The sequence below is a fragment of the Bos javanicus genome, chromosome 21 (assembly GCF_032452875.1).
Source record: "Bos javanicus breed banteng chromosome 21, ARS-OSU_banteng_1.0, whole genome shotgun sequence".
NCBI classification, from domain to species: Eukaryota; Metazoa; Chordata; class Mammalia; order Artiodactyla; family Bovidae; genus Bos; species Bos javanicus.
In genome coordinates, this window is record NC_083888.1 from 15,897,203 (window position 1) to 15,915,398 (window position 18,196).

The 18,196-nt window shown below is 43.8% G+C and overlaps 1 protein-coding gene across 12 annotated transcripts in view; it reads left to right on the forward strand.

The window, feature by feature from the left end:
- Window positions 1–18,196, forward strand: part of AKAP13 (A-kinase anchoring protein 13) — a 324,322-nt gene that overhangs the window by 109,754 nt on the left and 196,372 nt on the right. For all 12 annotated transcript variants that reach the window (XM_061394329.1, XM_061394319.1, XM_061394321.1 and 9 more), the window contains exon 3: window positions 13,930–14,077. In XM_061394329.1, the coding sequence (XP_061250313.1) occupies window positions 13,930–14,077 (148 nt within the window). The remainder of the gene's footprint in view (window positions 1–13,929; window positions 14,078–18,196) is intronic.

Here is an 18,196-nt window from a genome sequence, read left to right on the forward strand (position 1 = left end):
GTTGGACATGACTGAGCAACTACCGCTTTCCTAAATCTTGGTGTGGTTGACAGTGTCCCCGTTTCCAGCTTTGATTATCTCTGTTCATGGTCTCGTGGTCTGTCGTATCCTGGGCTGGGAGTGAGATCTGAGCAGGCGCCCTGGACCCGCTGGGTCCCCCCATGGAGACATTGCCCGTTGCACAGACAGGAAAGGAATTGGAGGCCTTGGCCTCCATGCCAGGAGGGAGGCACAGTGTCTGATATCAGCAAGCAGGCCATTCACCCGAGGAAGGAGACCAGGTGGCTCCTCAGAAAAGAAAGGCGGGGCTGGTTTCATGCGTCCCCTCCTGGGCATCGCCGGCCAGGTGAGAGGAGGATGTGACAGGTGAAGGGAGCCGTGTGCCCATGCGGTGAGACACCCGTAGTAAGAGTCAGGCTTCAGCCGCTGGTGTGTCCTGTCCGTGTGTTGTGTGCTTGCAGTGTTTGTGTGGCGCTTCCCTGGTGGCTCAGTCGGTGAAGAATCCACCTGCAACTCAGGAGACCCGGGTTCGATCCCTGGGTAGAGAAGAAGGGCATGGCACTCCATTCCAGTATTCTCGCCTAGAGAATCCCACGAACAGAGGAGCCTGGGGGGCTACAGTCCATAGGATCGTGAGAGTCGGACACGACTTAGCAACTAAACCACCACTAACAGTGGGAGGGGCTCTGGGAGGCAGAGGTGGCTGGGGAGCAAGGGCGGTGTTGAGGGGAACCTCGTTTCCTGCAAGTTGAAGGGAAGCAATCGTGAGTTAAGACGTCATCCTGTTGGTCGTCCATGAGTCTCAGGGGAGTAACTTGACCAGATTGTATTTTGGAGATTTGTCCTGTTGCCTCGTATTGTTTGGAGGGTGAGTCTGGAAGCCTGGAGACCCATTTTCATAGATGCCTTTAGAGGAAAAAAAAAGAGACCTGACCAAGAAATAGCCAAGGAAGCTACACAAATAAGTGTGGGAGGTGGGTAGAGCACAAGTCCAGTTGCCAGATTTTAATGATAGAATGCCCCCACTTCAGTCCTCTGCTTCCTGGGAGGGCAGAGAAGGAAGAGAGAAAGGTTCTGTCAAGAATTAATTTTAAAAAATCCTCATGGTGTCTGCATTTTAACCAAAGACCTGGTCCTGTTAGCAAAGGGGGACTGTCTCTTTAAGTGTTGACCCAATTACTCGAGCAGTTCCAGAGAGTTGTGAAACATTTGTGAGAGGGTGAGGCTGTTTTTTAAAGCCGACAGCCAACACCCTTCGACCAATTTAGCTTTGCTTATTAACAGAAATAGACTGAGAGGCAGGGCTGTACATTGAAAGAAAAAGCTCATCCTCTTAGAATTGTAAAAAACTTCTTTTTAAGGAACACTTTCCATTAAGGGGTCCATACACTAAATGATTTCCAAACTTTTTGTAATTTTGATTCCTTTACCAGCTGAAGTTTCAAGATGCTTCCATGTTCAGAGAGAGTAGTCCCTAAAACCAGTTCAGAGCACTCTAGACAAATTGAGCGCCATCTACTGGTTTTATTTTGACGGAGTATGTCGGTGGTGCTTGGAAATCTTATTTATGTATATCTTAATGTTGCAAAATTATGAAGCTGAAAGACAATATGAATTTTGACCATAATTAGTAGTAATAATTAATAGTTTAATGTTAGCATTGGGAAGGGGAATGCCTTTTGGCTGGAATATAGACATATGATCAAAAATGAAAGCAGGTTATAGGGATTTCACTGACTAGTACCTTTATCTGGCAAAAGATTAGCCTGGTTGAAATAAAAACTAACCTCAAATGTCAAATAAAATGGTTACAGTACTTTCTAACATTTGTTGTTGTTCAGTTGCTCAGCTGTGTCCAACTCTCTGCAGCCTCATGGACTGCAGCACGCCAGGCTTCCCAGTCCATCACCAGCTGCCCGAGCTTGCTCAGACTCATGTGCGTTGAGTTGGTGATGCCATCCAACCATCTCATCCTCTAGATGCTGTAGTGTTCTCCCCAGATGCTCCACCACTGTTGAGTGAGTGATAAGGATGACAGACTTAGTGTTGGGTTTAATTTGTGGCGTTTTACATTTTGTTTTTGAAAAAGGATGACATGTTTTTGGTTCAGCCCAGCAGACATTAAGCACTTGCGATGTCTCAGGCCTTCTGAAGAGATGTTGCGTGTACAGAGATGAGCTGGATGAGGGCCAGCCCCAGGTCCACTGTAAATGGCTAAGCGTTCAGAAGACCCTTTCCTCCCTGGGTGATCCGTCCTGAGCCACGAGCAGACCTGGACGCAGCCACTTCCCTGCGGAGGCTTTCCTCATAGCCGCCTCAGGACAGAGTATGGGTGCCTAGAGACGCTTGTGTTTACGCTAATTACAGCACTTCCCGGGTGGCCTTCTGTCCATAGGCATGTCTGTCTAGGCTCCTGGCGGACAGGAAGTGTTTATAATTCTAGTGGCAGATGATACCAGAGACAAACTGGATTAAACACAGGCACTGTGTGCTTGTTGAGCATCAGTGGATGAGTAACTTAAGGCTTTGGTAATGGGAACAGAGCAGAAGGGAAGGGAACGAACACATCAATACTGGGCTGTTAAATATCCTTCAGCTGTTTAACTTATCTATGTGATGGATGGACTGGAATAAAAATTTATACTAGCAGTAAAAAGTTATGAACCAATAAAACACACTCAAGGAAATGTTTCAAGTAATAAAATATTTTTAAGTATTCTAAGGCTTATTTACATATCAACATTAAAATTTCAAATATTCCTATTTTAAAAATAACCCCAATAACTGATGGCTAGTGGTCCTGTAGTATATTTGATAGCAATAAGTCCTCTGAAAGTCCTTTAACTTTGATTAGTTCAGTCTGGTTTTCTACCTCATTAGTACAGATCAACGATTGTGAGTAATATGATCTTGGAAAAAATACAAAGACTTATGTAGTTATTGAGGTTATTATTAACAAAATGGTTAAAGTAAAGAGAACTTTGAAATATTTTTGATGGTTAGAAACTAACTGCATCACGAATCTAGGAAGTGATATTTATTTTAGTTGTGAGCTCTCTGGAGTACGCAAAATGAAAAAACTCTCAGTATTTTAAGTTTTTGGCTAGAGAGGACTCGATTGTGGCTGCCATTAAACAGAGAGAAATACGGTAAGTCTCGTACTCTTTCTGGATGGCATTTGAGTTTGAGTTCCTGTTGGGTCCAAAAGATCTTGTTTCTGGGGTTGAGGGCCTGGAATAGTATGTTGTGAAAAGACCCATTTAAGGCTGGAAAAAAAATGAAACAGTTCTTGAGTTTGCTGCTTTCCTGTCTTCCCAGCTCTTCTCCCCCATGTGTTCTGAATTGCTTAAACATCATTGCTTTTAAAGCTGGGAATCCTTTGGTCCTCACCTCTTCTAGCATCACTGATGCTGTGTTCCTGGATGGCGTCTTTTCGCTGGCTGGCCTTTCCTTGCTCGGCCTGTTTCTCCCTCCCCGCCCTCCTCTACAGGAACTTGGGGTCTAGGCCTTGGCTCTCTGTTACCATGGCGACCTCGTTGCTGGCAAGGCTTCTCAACTTAGTGCGGTTGACTCTCAGATCTGCCTCACCAACCCAGGCCTTTTCTGATACCCTGTCCTGCTTGGCCAGAGGAACCTGGCAGGCTGCAGTGCTTGGGGTCACAAAGAGTCGGATGTGGCTGAGCACGTCCTGTCTATAGAATGTCTACAGCTTCCCCTCCGGCTGGCAGATGAAACTTGGCATTTAAAGCTTATCATCCAGTTTCTCACAAATCGTTCCCACAGCCCCCTCCCATTTTTCCTTGGAGAGATACCCCTTTTTTCCTCCTAGTGTGCTTCATGTCTGTTCTCTTCCTCTGTGTCTATTTGTCCAGCTCCCATCGTCAGCTGTCATATTTCATCAAATTATTTTCAGCCACATGCCTTTCTCACATTTATTTCTTTTTAGGTCATCTTGGTGCGAAAGTAGTTTAACTCCCTTTTGCTCCCTTGCACTGTGTTTTTGTAATGTTTTCCCAGACTGGTTTCCTTGCCTCTGTTCTCTTTTTCCTTCTTAGAATACTTCTGTGAGATAAACCTTTCTAGAACATTTGCTACATCCAATTTTCTCCCAAAACATGCCACTCAAAGCTGTTTTTTCTTTCTTTTTCTTGCCTACACTCAGGTTCAAATATGAGTGTTTTGGCTTGCCATTAATATTCTGTGTAAACTGATACCTGCTCCCTTCGTCCATTCATGTAAGTTACTCAGAAACTTCTTGTTGCTACAAAGGCACTGTGTGGCGTGCCCTCCGAGACACAGTTCTTGCTTCCCATAAACTTTAGATGTTGATGAGACATACGTACAACATAGTGGACTGTGCGTGCATGCGTGCACAGTCACTTCATTCTTGTCTGACTCTCTGTGACCCCATGGACTGTAGCCCAGGCTCCTCTGTCCATGGGATTCCCCAGGCAAGAATACTGGAGTGGGTTGCCATACCCTCCTCCAGGGGATCTTCCCGACCCAGGGATTGAACCTGCAGCTCCTGCAGCTCCTGAACTGTGGGTGGATTCTTCCCGCTGGGGCACCGTGAAAGCCCTGGTGTGCTAAGTGCACACTTACACACGCTCTCCGGCTTCGTCACGCAGCCGGTGTGCCCGGGTTTGAGGTTGCCCTCAGTTTCAGCTTGTCTCGCGCCTGAACTCCCTCACGTCACCTCTGGGCCCTTCTGTCTCCCTTGTTTTCAGCACCCTCTTCCTTCTACCTGCAGACCTTCGGGTGTCTGTCGCTTGCTATTGAACGTGTGTTTCTTCTGAGAATTACCTCTCTGCGTTTCTCTCCTTTCTGCCACTTAACTCTGTCTCCAGCACTAACCTTAGTGTCAGAATCGTGGAAAGAATACAGACTTTGGAGTCCTACTTGGATTTGAATCCCAGCTTTTAGCCTTTCCTAGCTTTGTTCTTAGACGTTAAAGTACTTTGGGCTGCTCTTCTCATCTCCAAGAAGGGTAAAGATACTTGCCTTGCAAATTCTTGGTTGAGTTTGCAAAGCAACTGGTTCTGCCTCTGACCTGCAGGGGGCACTCAGAAGATGGTTGTGCTGAGCCCGCATGCCTGTCTCCGGTCCCCAGGCTCCCGTGTATTTATCGTTTGTAGAAAACTAATTTAGTGATTAAAATGGTTGCTGTGGTGTGTTAACTGTTTTCCCTCTCTTGCTGGGTGAGAGGCATTTGTGCGTGGGGGTGGGGGGTGGTCCACACTCTCAGCCTGGGCTGGAGCACCAGGGGAACTGTATAAACAGAGTTTGCTGTCGGTATAGACCTTGGTCCACATCTGTGTTGATAGAGCTTGCCATATCCCTAGTCTGTGAGTCCTTTAAAACTTTATGAATTAAACATTTCCCCCTTATCTTTGTTTTAAAAACTTATACATGGAAATAATTTGAAATTCATAAAAAGTTGTTTAAAAAAAAACAAGCAGGGCAAAGAATACCCAGATACTAGTCACTCAGGGTAATTAAGTCTCACACACACTCTACCCCATTTGATTTATCATTTGTACTCTCTAGCTAAAAACCTGTACACACTCACAGTGTATCCTTTACTGTCTTTTGCTAAAGTGCCATGTGGAATGGATTTTTACCCCTTACATGCTTCAGTATAAATTTCCTAAGACAGGAGCTTTTCTCTTATAAATCGTAGTAGAGCTAATTACTCTTTTTAGCTGTCATGTCTCTCTTAGCCTTCCTTATCTGAGACAAGTCCGCAGCCTCTCTTTATCTTTTATGGCATCAACCATTTTGCAGAATACAGTATCCCTCTCCTTTTTTTTTTTCTTTAAACTTTATAGTGGAGTACAGCTGATGAACAGTTTTGTGATCGTTTCAGGTGAACATCAAAGGGACTCAGCAGTCCGCATACACGTGTCTAATCTCCCCCAAGGTCCCTTCCCATCCAGGCTGCCATGTAACGTGACAGCCTGGAGGGAGACACTTTTAAGGCAATGTAAATAGCTTGTTCCTCATCAGAATTTCCCCCTCAGTTGAGTACTCAGTGAAGATTTTTGCCAGACTCAAGCTCTCCCATTATGATGGCATAATGGTAGTAATTTCATTACTTTGACATTCTTCCCACTTTGACCATCAGCCTTCCTCATTCCACTATACACAGGCGTTCACCTTTCTCCTCTTTATTTGTCTATTGTTAGTATAGAGTCATGGCTTCCTTCCTTTTGTTTTTTTTAATTGTTTATAATTCATTACTGTTCTTAATTGACAGTTTGGTCTAAAATTGTACCAGATTTGGTCAGAGGAAGTTACGTCGACATGCATCATGTCAGCATGTCCCTGTCCTTTTTTGGAGGGAGGGAGGAGGACATTTCCTTACTTTCTGTCAAAACAAGATGTTCCAAGCTCATCTTGTACATGCCCTTGACCTAGACCTGGAAACAGCCACTTCTTCCAGCAGCCTTGGTTCCTATTAGTGGAGAATGGTATTAGTGACCAAGATTAGTGCAAGATGTTAAGAAAACAATTTTAAACAGCCTCAGAAATGGAACTTAATTTTGCACCTTTTTGAATATCTGGCCATATAAATTATTTGAAAAATTGTTTCTTGAAAACTTACTTTAAAATGATTTCAAGTTTACAGTAAAGGTTTAAGAATAGTATAAAGAAATCCCATATGCCTTAAACCCAGCTTCACCAACTGTGAACATTCTACCTCATTTGCTTAATCATTCTCTTTTCCCCACCCCGAATCATTTGAGAGTAACCTGTAGACATGTTCCTTTACCCCAGATACTTCACTGTGTGTTTCTTAAGAACAGGGATCATATAAATCACATCACGGTTACAAAATCAGGAAAATTCTAACATTGGTACAGTGTTAAATGTGTGTAAACCTCATTTAAATCTGGACACATGTCCCATTAATGTCCTTAATAGCAGTTTGCTGTTCAGGATCCAGCCTAGGACCATGCACTGCATTTAGTTGGAAAGTCTTTTCAGTCTCCATAACCTGAGTCTTTCCTTAGTGACATTTTTGAAAGGTTCAGATCAACTTTTTTTTTTTAAATAGCCTCTCAGTTTGGTTTTGTGTGATGTTTTCTTCTGACTCAAATGAGGAACGCTACGATGCTGTGTCCTCAGTGGGTAGGATCAGGAGACAGGTGATATTAGTTCATTTAATTTTTTTGTGTCACTTGCTTCAGCTGGCAAAAGAATTACGATATGATGTTTTGAGTGTTTGTTACATCTCTTTTTAATATTTATATAATTATAAATTTTTATCATTACTTTTTTTTTTGCATTTCATCTGGCATTTAATTACGTGTCTGTTTTTTTGTTTGTTTTTTAATTTTTACAGTGTTGTCTTGGTTTCCACCATACAGCAACGAGAATCAGCCATAATGACGCACATATCCCCTCCCTTTGTGCCTCCTCCCATCCCGCCCCACTGGGTCATCACAGCGCCAGGATGGGCTCCCAGTGTTATTCAGCAGCTTCTCCCAGCTATCCGTTTTATACATGATAGCATGTATATGTTGATACTAGTTTCTCCATTCAAGAAAGCAGATATCATATACTTTTAATAATGGCCATGTTTAACAGCTGACTTGCAGGATTTCTGAAAGCATGATGCACCCTTACAGGCCTGTGCGGGCCAGCTCCAGCATGCATTCCACTGCAGTGATCTTGCTGCAGAAGGGGCCCACCTTCAGGAACCTTGTGACTGACAGCGTCTTGCTGTCTTTGAGATCAGCGCTGTCCCTACTTTTGTCATGCCTCCCAAAGAACTCTGTCTGGCTCACCCACCTCATCTCCACCCAGCATCTTGCCTGCTTCCAGGCCTTGTTTGTCCCCACACTGGGAGCTCCTTCCCATGCCTCAGTTGCTCTTCTCTGCCCCATTTCAGTTTGTCCCTCGGCACGTTAACGTCCCCAGTTAAAGGAAGGCCCCAGATGTGACTAGTATCTTGGGGCAAGGAGAGTCTCTCAGCAAGATGGTAGGTCTAATGCAGAGACAGAATCCTTTATCTAGAAAAGAAGATCTATTCTTAGGACTCCAGGATAGAAATCTAAGTGGAAAATAAATTTTTTTTTCCTGCTTATTAATAGGTAGGTACATAAAGATGATTTTAGTTCTATTAATACAGTTTATCTACTATGTAAATGACTTAAAGATGGGAAGCGAAGACCATAGCTACCATTTAAAGCCACGTAAGTGATTGATCCGTGGCATTTAGAATTATAATGCGTTTGTATATCGGGGATCACCTGTGAATTGCACAATGAGGCCTGGCGGCACTGACTAACTGCACTTTCCACTTTCCATTAGTTCTCGTGTCGTCTGTCAGCGAGACTAGTTAGGACTCTGGAGAAACAGTCAGGTTCAAGGATACATTTCTCATGAATGAAAAAACATGGGATTATTTTTGTAATAACACGCCATGGTTTTTGAGTTCAGATTACTGGAGAGGTGCAGATGTAGATGCATTCTCTCCTTGGGATTGGGTCAAACTAAAATTTTGATCAAGAATGTCTTGAAAGTTTTCCTTGTTAATAAGTTCATCTGTTATAGGTAAAAACACAACAGACGTGTTAACTGGGTAGCAGCCGGCTTGACTGACCTGTCTGTCCCCCCGGGGCCTGCCCTTCCCCTGAGCAGCAAGATCCATTACCCGGGGATCTCTCAGGGAAGGTGTGATCAAAGCGGCCACCTCAACTGAGCGTCTTACTTAGACCTGTTTTGCACTTTTATTTTTTAATCGCCTCTTTTAAGGCCATCTCGAGTAGTTCTAAGTGGCTGGTTACTACTGCAGTAGAACAGGAGTCATGCGGCTGAAATGCAGAGTCCAGATGTTTATCATTTGCTCCTAGCAACTTTATCAGAGAGCCGCGAATATTCCTTCAAGAACAGATGCTTCAATTCCAGGTGCCTTCAGAACCTAAACTTCAAGTGATTTTGAGGTGAATTAGGGTTCTGTGTTCACTTCTATTTCATGCTGTGGGTAGCTAACTCAGTGTTTAAAAAAAAAAAAAGAATTAGAGCTATGAAAGCAATTTAAAACTTACTTTTGTCTTGGGAATGAAAAAAGAGGTTGATCCTGAAAGCTTTGTTAAAAGGAATTTCAGCTGCTTATTAGCCATCCTTTCTGACCACAGTTAAGAGAAGGCCTCAGGTGTCGCTAGTGTCTTGGGCACAGAAAGTCTCATGGCAAGATGGGGCCCTTGTGGAGAGGACCTTCTTGATACTGAAAAAAGATGTATTCCTAGAATTTCAGGTTAGATATCTAAGTGAAGAAAGAAAAAAAACCACTCCTTTTTTTTCCCTGTGAAAGTCCACATTGTAAATAATTTAGGCATGCAGACTGTGTGATCTCTTTTGCAATAACTCAGTTCTTCAGTGGGCTTCCTTGATAGCTCAAGTGGTAAAGAAGCTGCCTGCCAATGCAGGAGATGCAGGCAGGAGACTCAGGTTCCATCCTTGGGTCACAGAGATTCCCTGGAAGAGGAAATGACAATCCACTCCAGTATTCCTGCCTGGAAAATCCCAGGGACAGGAGCTTGGGGGCTACAGTCCACAGGGTCACAGAGTCAGACACAATTTAAGTCAACTCTGTGATGGCCCATTGTATTGCAAAAGTAGCCATAGACAATGTGTAAACAAATAACATGACTGTGTTCCAATAAAACTTTATTTATGGATACCGAAGTTTGAATGTCATAGAATTTTCCCATGTTAATACGTGTGAGCCACATACAATAAGAGCCACACACAAACAAGCAGAAGGCTGGACTTGGCCCATGGCTTATAGTGCCAACCTGTGCTCTAAAAAATGAAACTTTAGAACTTTCAGTAACTTTTTTTTTTTTTTCAGGTTATTGGCAACCCACTCCAAGTACTCTTGCCTGGAAAATCCCATGGGTGGAGGAGCCTGGTGGGCTGCCGTCTATGGGATTGCACAGAGTTGGACACGACTGAAGCGACTTAGCAGCAGCAGCAATGATATTTCAATACCTTGAAAAACTGATTCTTCTTTATATGCTGCAGACATTTTAACTGGTTGTAGTTTTATCATGCCAAAGGATAGTTTACCAGCCTCAATTTTTCAAAAATGTTTCCAAAATAGGGGCTTAGGAGACCTAAGCGTGTGTGTGTGTTTAATCGCTAAGTCATGTCCAACTCTTTTGCAACACGATGAACTGTAGCCCACCAGGCTCCTCTGTCCATGGGAATTCCTAGGCAAGAGTACTGGAGTGGGTTGCCATTTACTTTTCCATATATATACATATATATATGTGTGTGCTGGATCATAGAAAAAGCAAGAGAGTTCCAGAAAAACATCTATTTCTGCTTTATTGACTATGCCAAAGCCTTTGACTGTGTGGATCACAATAAACTGTGGAAAATCCTTCAAGAGATGGGAATACCAGACCACCTCATCTGCCTCTTGAGAAATTTGTATGCAGGTCAGGAAGCAACAGTTAGAACTGGACATGGAACAACAGACTGGTTCCAAATAGGAAAAGGAGTATGTCAAGGCTGTATATTGTCACCCTGTTTATTTAATTTATATGCAGAGTACATCATGAGAAATGCTGGACTGGAAGAAACACAAGCTGGAATCAAGATTGCTGGGAGAAATATCAATAACCTCAGATATGCAGATGACACCACCCTTATGGCAGAAAGTGAAGAGGAACTCAAAAGCCTCTTGATGAAAGTGAAAGTGCAGAGTGAAAAAGTTGGCTTAAAGCTCAACATTCAGAAAACGAAGATCATGGCATCTGGTCCCAACACTTCATGGGAAATAGATGGGGAAACAGTGGAAACAGTGTCAGACTTTATTTTTCTGGGCTCCAAAATCACTACAGATGGTGACTGCAGCCATGAAATTAAAAGATGCTTACTCCTTGGAAGGAAAGTTATGACCAACCTAGATAGCATATTGAAAAGCAGAGACATTACTTTGCCAACAAAGGTTCGTGTAGTCAGGGCTATGGTTTTTGCTGTGGTCATGTATGGATGTGAGAGTTGGACTGTGAAGAAGGCTGAGCGCCGAAGAATTGATGCTTATATAATGTGGTGTTGGAGAAGACTCTTGAGAGTCCCTTGGACTGCAAGGAGATCCAACCAGTCCATTCTGAAGGAGATCAGCCCTGGGATTTCTTTGGAAGGAATGATGCTAAAGCTGAAACTCCAGTACTTTGGCCACCTCATGTGAAGAGTTGACTCATTGGAAAAGACCCTGATGCTGGGAGGGATTGGGGGCAGGAGGAGAAGGGGACGACAGAGGATGAGATGGCTGGATGGCATCAGTGACTTGGTGGATGTGAGTCTGGGTGAACTCCGGGAGTTGGTGAGGGACAGGGAGGCCCGGCGTGCTGCAATTCATGGGGTCGCAAAGAGTCGGACACGACTGAGCAACTGATCTGATCTGATCTGATATATATTTCCCTTTCCTGGTAGCTCAGCAGTAAAGAATCTGCCTGCAGTGCAGGAGCCACAGGAGACACAGGTTTGATCCCTGGTTTGGGGAGATCCCCTGGAAGAAGGCATGGCTACCCACTCCAGTATTCTTGCCTGGAGAATCCTATGGACTGAGGAGCCTGATGGGCGCTAGTCCATGGGGTCACAACTTTTTTTTTGGCTGAAAAATGCGACTGAAGCAACCTGGCACCTCGTGTGTGTGTGTGTGTGTGTGTGTGTGTATTTATTTTCAACCACTTAAAAATATAAAAACCTTTCACAGCCTCTGTGTGTGTATTTATTCTTTTCAACCACTTAAAAATGTAAAAACCTTTCCCAGCCTGTGCAAGAGTGCTGGACTTGACCGATGGCTCATACTTTTCCAACCTGTGCTCTAAAAAATGAAACTTTAGAACTTTTAGTAACGTTTTTTTTTTTTTTCAGGTTATAGTGATACTTCAATACCTTGAAAAATTGATTCTTCTCTGTATGCTGCAGACATTTTTTCTGGTTGTAGTTTATTTTGCCAAAGGATAGTAAACATTTTAGCAGCCTAACCTTTTCAAAAACATTTCCAAATCAGGGACTTACAGGTCCTACAGTTCAGTTCTGAATAGTGTCTGGAGTCGGCGGTAATGCTGTGGTACCGACCCTGCTGTTCCTCTGTTAGGGTGCTTGGGAACTTTCCGGTTCGCCAGTCTTAGTAAGTTACAGCTTATTTGGAGTTCATTCTGACTTCTTACAGCAGACTGCAACCCCTATTGGACACAGGGCACTGCACAGAACCCTGGGGAAAAAATTAGAGGCACTTAGGGCTGTGGGAACTACTTGGAATTCAGAGCATTCCTATTACTAGCCTTGATCCCAAGTTTGATTTTAAGATGTTTGGTTTTCATTATGTGCTGAAACACTACCTGCTTCTCTGTTCTGCTGCTGGACGTTAAGTTGTAGCCATAGAGTGGCATGATTCTTTAATTGGCTTTATTACTGCTAAAGTAGAAAGGGGAAAAATGCTGTAAGTAATGAGAATTCTCTCCCCTATATAATGTTAAAATGGCCTGACTTTCTCTTAATTAGATTTTCCATTGCACATCATTACAGATGTACATAACCTAAACCTCAGTGCTTTAAAGTCCTTTGTTTATGGTTACAACATAAATTATATAATGTTTGGGAGAATGGTAATTAGGACTCTTTCATAGAATAAATTTAATTTAGCCACTGATCTCAGTTAAAAAAAAATTATAAAAATTGCTGAAAGAGGGAATTCCCTGGCGGTCCAGTGGTTTGGGGCTCAGCTTCTACTGCAGGGGCGTGCATTCAGTTCCTGGTTGGCAAACTTAAGATCCCACATGTTGCGTGGTGTAGCCAAAAAAAAAAGTTGTTAGAAGATTATTGAAAATGATAGTTGCAGCCCTATGGACTGTAGCCCGCCAGGCTTCTCTGTCTATGGGATTCTCCAGGCAAGAATACTGGAGAGGGTAGTCCTTCCCCTCTCCAGGGGATCTTCCCAACCCAGGGATTGACCCCGGGTCTCCTGCATTGCAGCCAGATTCTTTTTTTTTTTTTTTTTTTGCAGCCAGATTCTTTACCAGGAAGAAGATTATCAGCAAATGAAGGATGAAGATGTCTTAACTTCTAAATAGTTGCAGAGTCACAGGCAGAGTTACCGGGATTAGATTTATGGCTTGATGGAGGGGTGGGATAAAGAAGAACAGCAATTCCAGATGGTCCGGAAACACACATGGTTGGAAAAGCAACCCTCCCATCCTCACAGGTTGAGAGTCTTATCCTAGGCTGAGTGCTGAATGTGTTTCAAGAGTTCTCACATATTAGCTGTAAGAAGAGAAGGTATTATCTCCATTTATATAGTCAAGGAAACTGAGATTTAGAGGATTTAAGTAAAATCTTTTTAGATGGAGTTTAAACCCAGATTGGTCTTGAGCCCAAGTCCTTTGTACTCCAGCGCTTCCAGGCCAGCTCTTGAGAGGCGCTCCATGTTCACTGGAGAACGGGTGGACTTGGCAGTGACTCCTGGGATGTAGAGTTCAGAGAGTTATTGCCGCAAACAGAACACAGAGGTGAAGGGGCACTCGAAGTATAAGGATGTAGCTGTTTAATATACTTCATCCGTCCTCCCTGCCTTATTTTTAGATTTTCCTGGAATTTTTACAGAGCTTTTTAAGGGAGCCGTTTTATGTTCTTTTAAAAAAATTTTCCGAGTAAATATCCCATTATCTTGTTGGTTTACTCGTTTTTCTCATTACCTCCACTAAAATGTAAGCTGAAAGAAGACAGACTGTTCCGTATCCTTAGTGCCTAGACCACTTCCTGGCACATTTTGTACTGTATAAACTCGCTAGAGTGGGTACAGTTTGTATGATACATTGATTTCCCTTTCAGTTTGATGTTTTGTAAAAATCAACTCCCCAAAAGAACCTTGCTAATGCAGACCTGCTCTCTCTTCCCCTTTCCTAGGGCGATTGTGTTGTTACTGTCCTGCTCGCGGAAGAGGACAAAGTTGAAGATGATGTAGTTTTTTACTTGGTGTTTTCGGGTTCCACCCTCCACCACTGTACAAGTACTCGGAAGGTCAGTTCTAATACGCTGGAGACCGTTGCTCCTGGTAAGTATTTGAACACAGTCTTCATCCGCCTTTATTTATTCTGTGTTCTAGCATAGAGTGATAGGAAGAAGGAATCAGGGTGATGAAACTGCAGTTGGATTTTTGTTTTAAATACACTTCATTTTGTTTATTTCTTGCTTGTTGCACAAAATCTGAGCCTAACTAAAAATAATTGAAATAAAATGGTGTCATAAATTAGAAGACAATTGTTAAGATCAACAATTTTAATTTATTGGAATGTTGAAGCAAAGTAAAATACATTTAAGAGATAAAAGTTCACGCGGTCACTGTGGTTTGACTACAATTCTGATTCTGACTTTCCTTGTGGCAAAGGAAAGGTGAATGCGATTACTAACCCAGTCCTTCGTATCTGTGAGGGGAGGACTGTAAAAACCAAAGTTCCCCCAAAGTAACAGATTGTAGTTCATGGTGAAATGAATACTTAATCACTGTTGCATTTATCCATTTAATGGAATTAAAAGGAAACTGTTTACTTGTTAAAAATCCTTTGCAAAGTCATTATATCATTGCTTATGCCACCAGAAGCGGCTTTTGACTGATCCCAGGCATCTAAAGGTATATTGATTGTGTTTGGAAATGAACTTATTCTGTCTTTCCTCAAGCTTGCTTTGAAGTTAATAATTGGTTAAATTTCATCTGAGTGCAAAAGAGGGGAGATTTAGGGGGAACCCATAAAAAGTGTTGACAGTTGAACCATTGGCTTTCAGAGAACAAAATGGACTTAGTTCTTACTGAAACTTTTCCTGTCTTCAGTGTTTTTACGTAACATCGATTCCACTTTTTTTGAAATTAATCATGTAAAAAACTGCCAGCTTTTGATGGCTGCTGTGCCGTTTTACATAAGTTGACTTCACTTGTGATACCTGCCAGGTCCTGGAAGTTACACCACATTCATGAACTGAGATTCTGACATTTATCCTCCCATATTTATCCTCCTACTTGACAAAAGTGATTTTGAAAATACAGGATTTAAAGATTTAGGCAAATCCTATGTATATTCTCCCTCAGAGTTCTAGGGACAGGAGATTGAGCAAGACATCCAGGAGAGGTGCTGATTGTCTTTTCTTCCCCCTAAAGAGTATTGTGCACCTTCCTTGTAATGTGAAGCCCCAGTCGTCTTGTTCCTGTGATGGGTATCATGTCAGAGGGTCTGATCTGGAACCTTGCTGTCTGCTGAGCGGGAGCCACCCAGTGTCACCCCTGCTAGACACATGTGCGTGTGTGACAGTGAGAAACAGCCCTCAGATGGGCATTAACAGAGTCAGTCAGTGCCTGACTGCGCTCTTATTAGGAAAGGAATGAGGATAATTTATAAACTTACTTTTCCTCCTGATTTAGAAGTACTGTAGCAGTTTGTGTGTTTGTGGATGTGTAGATGTATATATGTGTGTGTGTGTGTGTGTGTGTATAGGTAGATAAGATAGATGGCAAGAAAGCCTGCAAGCAGATACCAGGAGGATGGGCTTCTCTGGTGGCTCAGACGGTAAAGAATACATCTGCAGTGCAAGAGACCCAGGTTGGATCCCTGCGTTGGGAAGATCCCCTGGAGGACGGCATGGCAACCCACTCCAGTACTCTTGCCTGGAGAATCCCCACGGACAGAGGGGCCTGGCGGGCTACAGTCCACGGGGTCACGAAGAGTTGGACATGACTGAGCGACTGACCCAGAGGAGGGCCAGCTGTCCTCGCTGGCCTCGGCCACCGCGGGGCCCCGCCTCTCGGCGCAGAGGGCCGGCGCAGAGGGCTGTGCCCGGCGGTCCTGACACCTTCAGTGTGAAGGTGCTGAAGTTAGTGTGGGCTGCAAGCAGTTGCTGTCTTCGGTTCACAAGTCCATGGTATCGTATGACAGCCAGGAGCTCCTGGTTCTTACCAGATCCTTATATACTGTCCCCAGCCTGCTTTTCTGACTTGTTTCCATTTCCCCCCTTGCCTTTGAGCTACCACCTCTGTAACAGGTCTCAGGACCCGTTCTTCCCAGCCCCACACATTGCTGGGTGTCCTTTGTACCAGTTGACTCTGGGTGCCCTCGTTCTGCTGGCTCCAGCCCGCCAGAATGGATGTTGTAGTCTGCTCTTTCTCCCTAATTTGGTCCGAATCCTCAGTACCTTCCTGAGCCCTTTGCTTGGGGCTTGGAACCCCAGTGCCTGGCCTCTCCTAGTTGGCCACTAAGCAGCTCTCCTCCCCTCCAGTTATGATCTTACCTGGTGCCGTCTTCTCACAACGTGCCCCTCTGCTCCCCGCTGGCCTGCATATTCTGCAGCCCACCTGATCCAGTCAGGCTGCTGCATGAGGCCCTTAATCACAGCAGAGGTGACAAAGGATTCGAGTCCTTGAAAGATCCCATTGTACGAGCAGGCCAAATGAAGAGCGAGGCGCCCTGTGAGCCTTTGATGTGTGTACTGGGGTCCCCGTGAGCCTCCCTCCTTGCTGAAGGAGGACCTCTGTTAGCCACTGAAGCAGGAAAGACTTCTGAGTGGATCTCAGTACTCTGGTCATCAGGCCTGTGATTTTCCTCTTCTCTTGTCTTTTTCAGCTGCTGTTGTCCAGATTGGCTAAGGAACTGTGGTGGAGGAGAGGGGAGAGATAGGCAGATTTGGGGGTTAATAAGCTAGTTTTGAATTTCTTGTTTATATTACAGAGTTAATATTTTTGTGTAGAAGTAAACGGCCTTAAATCTGCCTTGGGGGATTTCTTTGACTTGTTTCTTATTTTCCTTGAGGTCTTTACTCAGATGATCACCTTCTCAATGAGGCCTTTCCTGTCCACTTTATAAAGTCTAGCCACTCCATTATATATATATATATATATATATATATGTATAAAAACCTGCCTTCTCTACACACTCCCTGGTCCCTTTCCACGCTTCACTTTTCTGCACTGCACTGATCAACTTCCAGCTCATTTATACGTTTTATTTATTTTCTGCTTGCCTCTGCTGGAGTGTCAGCTTCACCAGGGCATGGATTCATGTCTGTCACGTTCTCTGGTGCATCTGTGAGTTCCTCCCACTTGATGAGACTGGGTTTCTACCATGTTGAAACTCATCCTGGTTCTTGGAAACTGCCCTGCTAGAAAGGTTGTACATACATTTGTTCACACACACCCCACACACATACTTACACACACACACACACAGACACAATGCCCCCTGCCCCCCCACCCCACCCCTTTCTTTTGAAAACTGCCAGAGGACTCTCTGGCTTCTTGCGTTGCTTCTTGTCTTGAGGCAGGAGCCTGTTTTCTGTCCAGAGCTGCATCTGATGATTTCTGTGTGTCCTATTGATGGGCTCAGACTTTGTGCGGAGCGCGGCGTCAGATTAGTCACAGTTCCCCGTGGGGAGTCCGCTCCTGCCCTGTGCGTCCTGGTTAGAGGGGGACGCGCCCGGCCTGTCCGCAGCAGCTGCTGTCGGGACGATGTCCCTGCCCCAGCTCCCGTGTGGGGCTCACTCCTCGGGTCCTAGTCGTCCGGCCGACCATGGAAGAAAAAGAGCTTTGTGTCTGCAAATGTCAAGTTGCATGCAGATTGCTGGCTCTGGTTTTTCTTGGAGTCCTCCGTGTGCTTCCCTGGCACTGCTGGGTAATAGTTTAGTTTTTATGAAAACGAGATGATTGATTGACCTTCCTAAGACAGCTACTCCTTGATGTTCATTCATCTGTGACCTTTTATGATTTTGGTGGGTAAGGAAATGAGACATTTCTTGATAGTCCCCGAAAAAAAACCTCTCTGACTCCAGATATTGAGATTACAGTCCATCGCGCCCTCCCGGCCCTGTTTCTTTCATATTTTCTTAACTTTTTGGCTTTTCTGATGATAAAATTAACAATGAATTGTATATGTATGTTTACTTATAAATTGTAAAGGCATTTTCTTGCCTTATCACCATAGACAGGCTGTAGACATGATACAGTCCCTCCTTTTTAAAAAATGAAATTATGTTAAGATTAGTAGCATCTTGGGACAGTTAATTGGAGCCTTTGGAAACTTTATCTGCCTTTAAATTGTTTTGCTGTTTTAAAGTCCATGTGTAATTTTTAACATATATAGTAATTTTTAAGAAAAACATATGAAGACTTTGGAAATTCTGTCCTCTCTTTCAA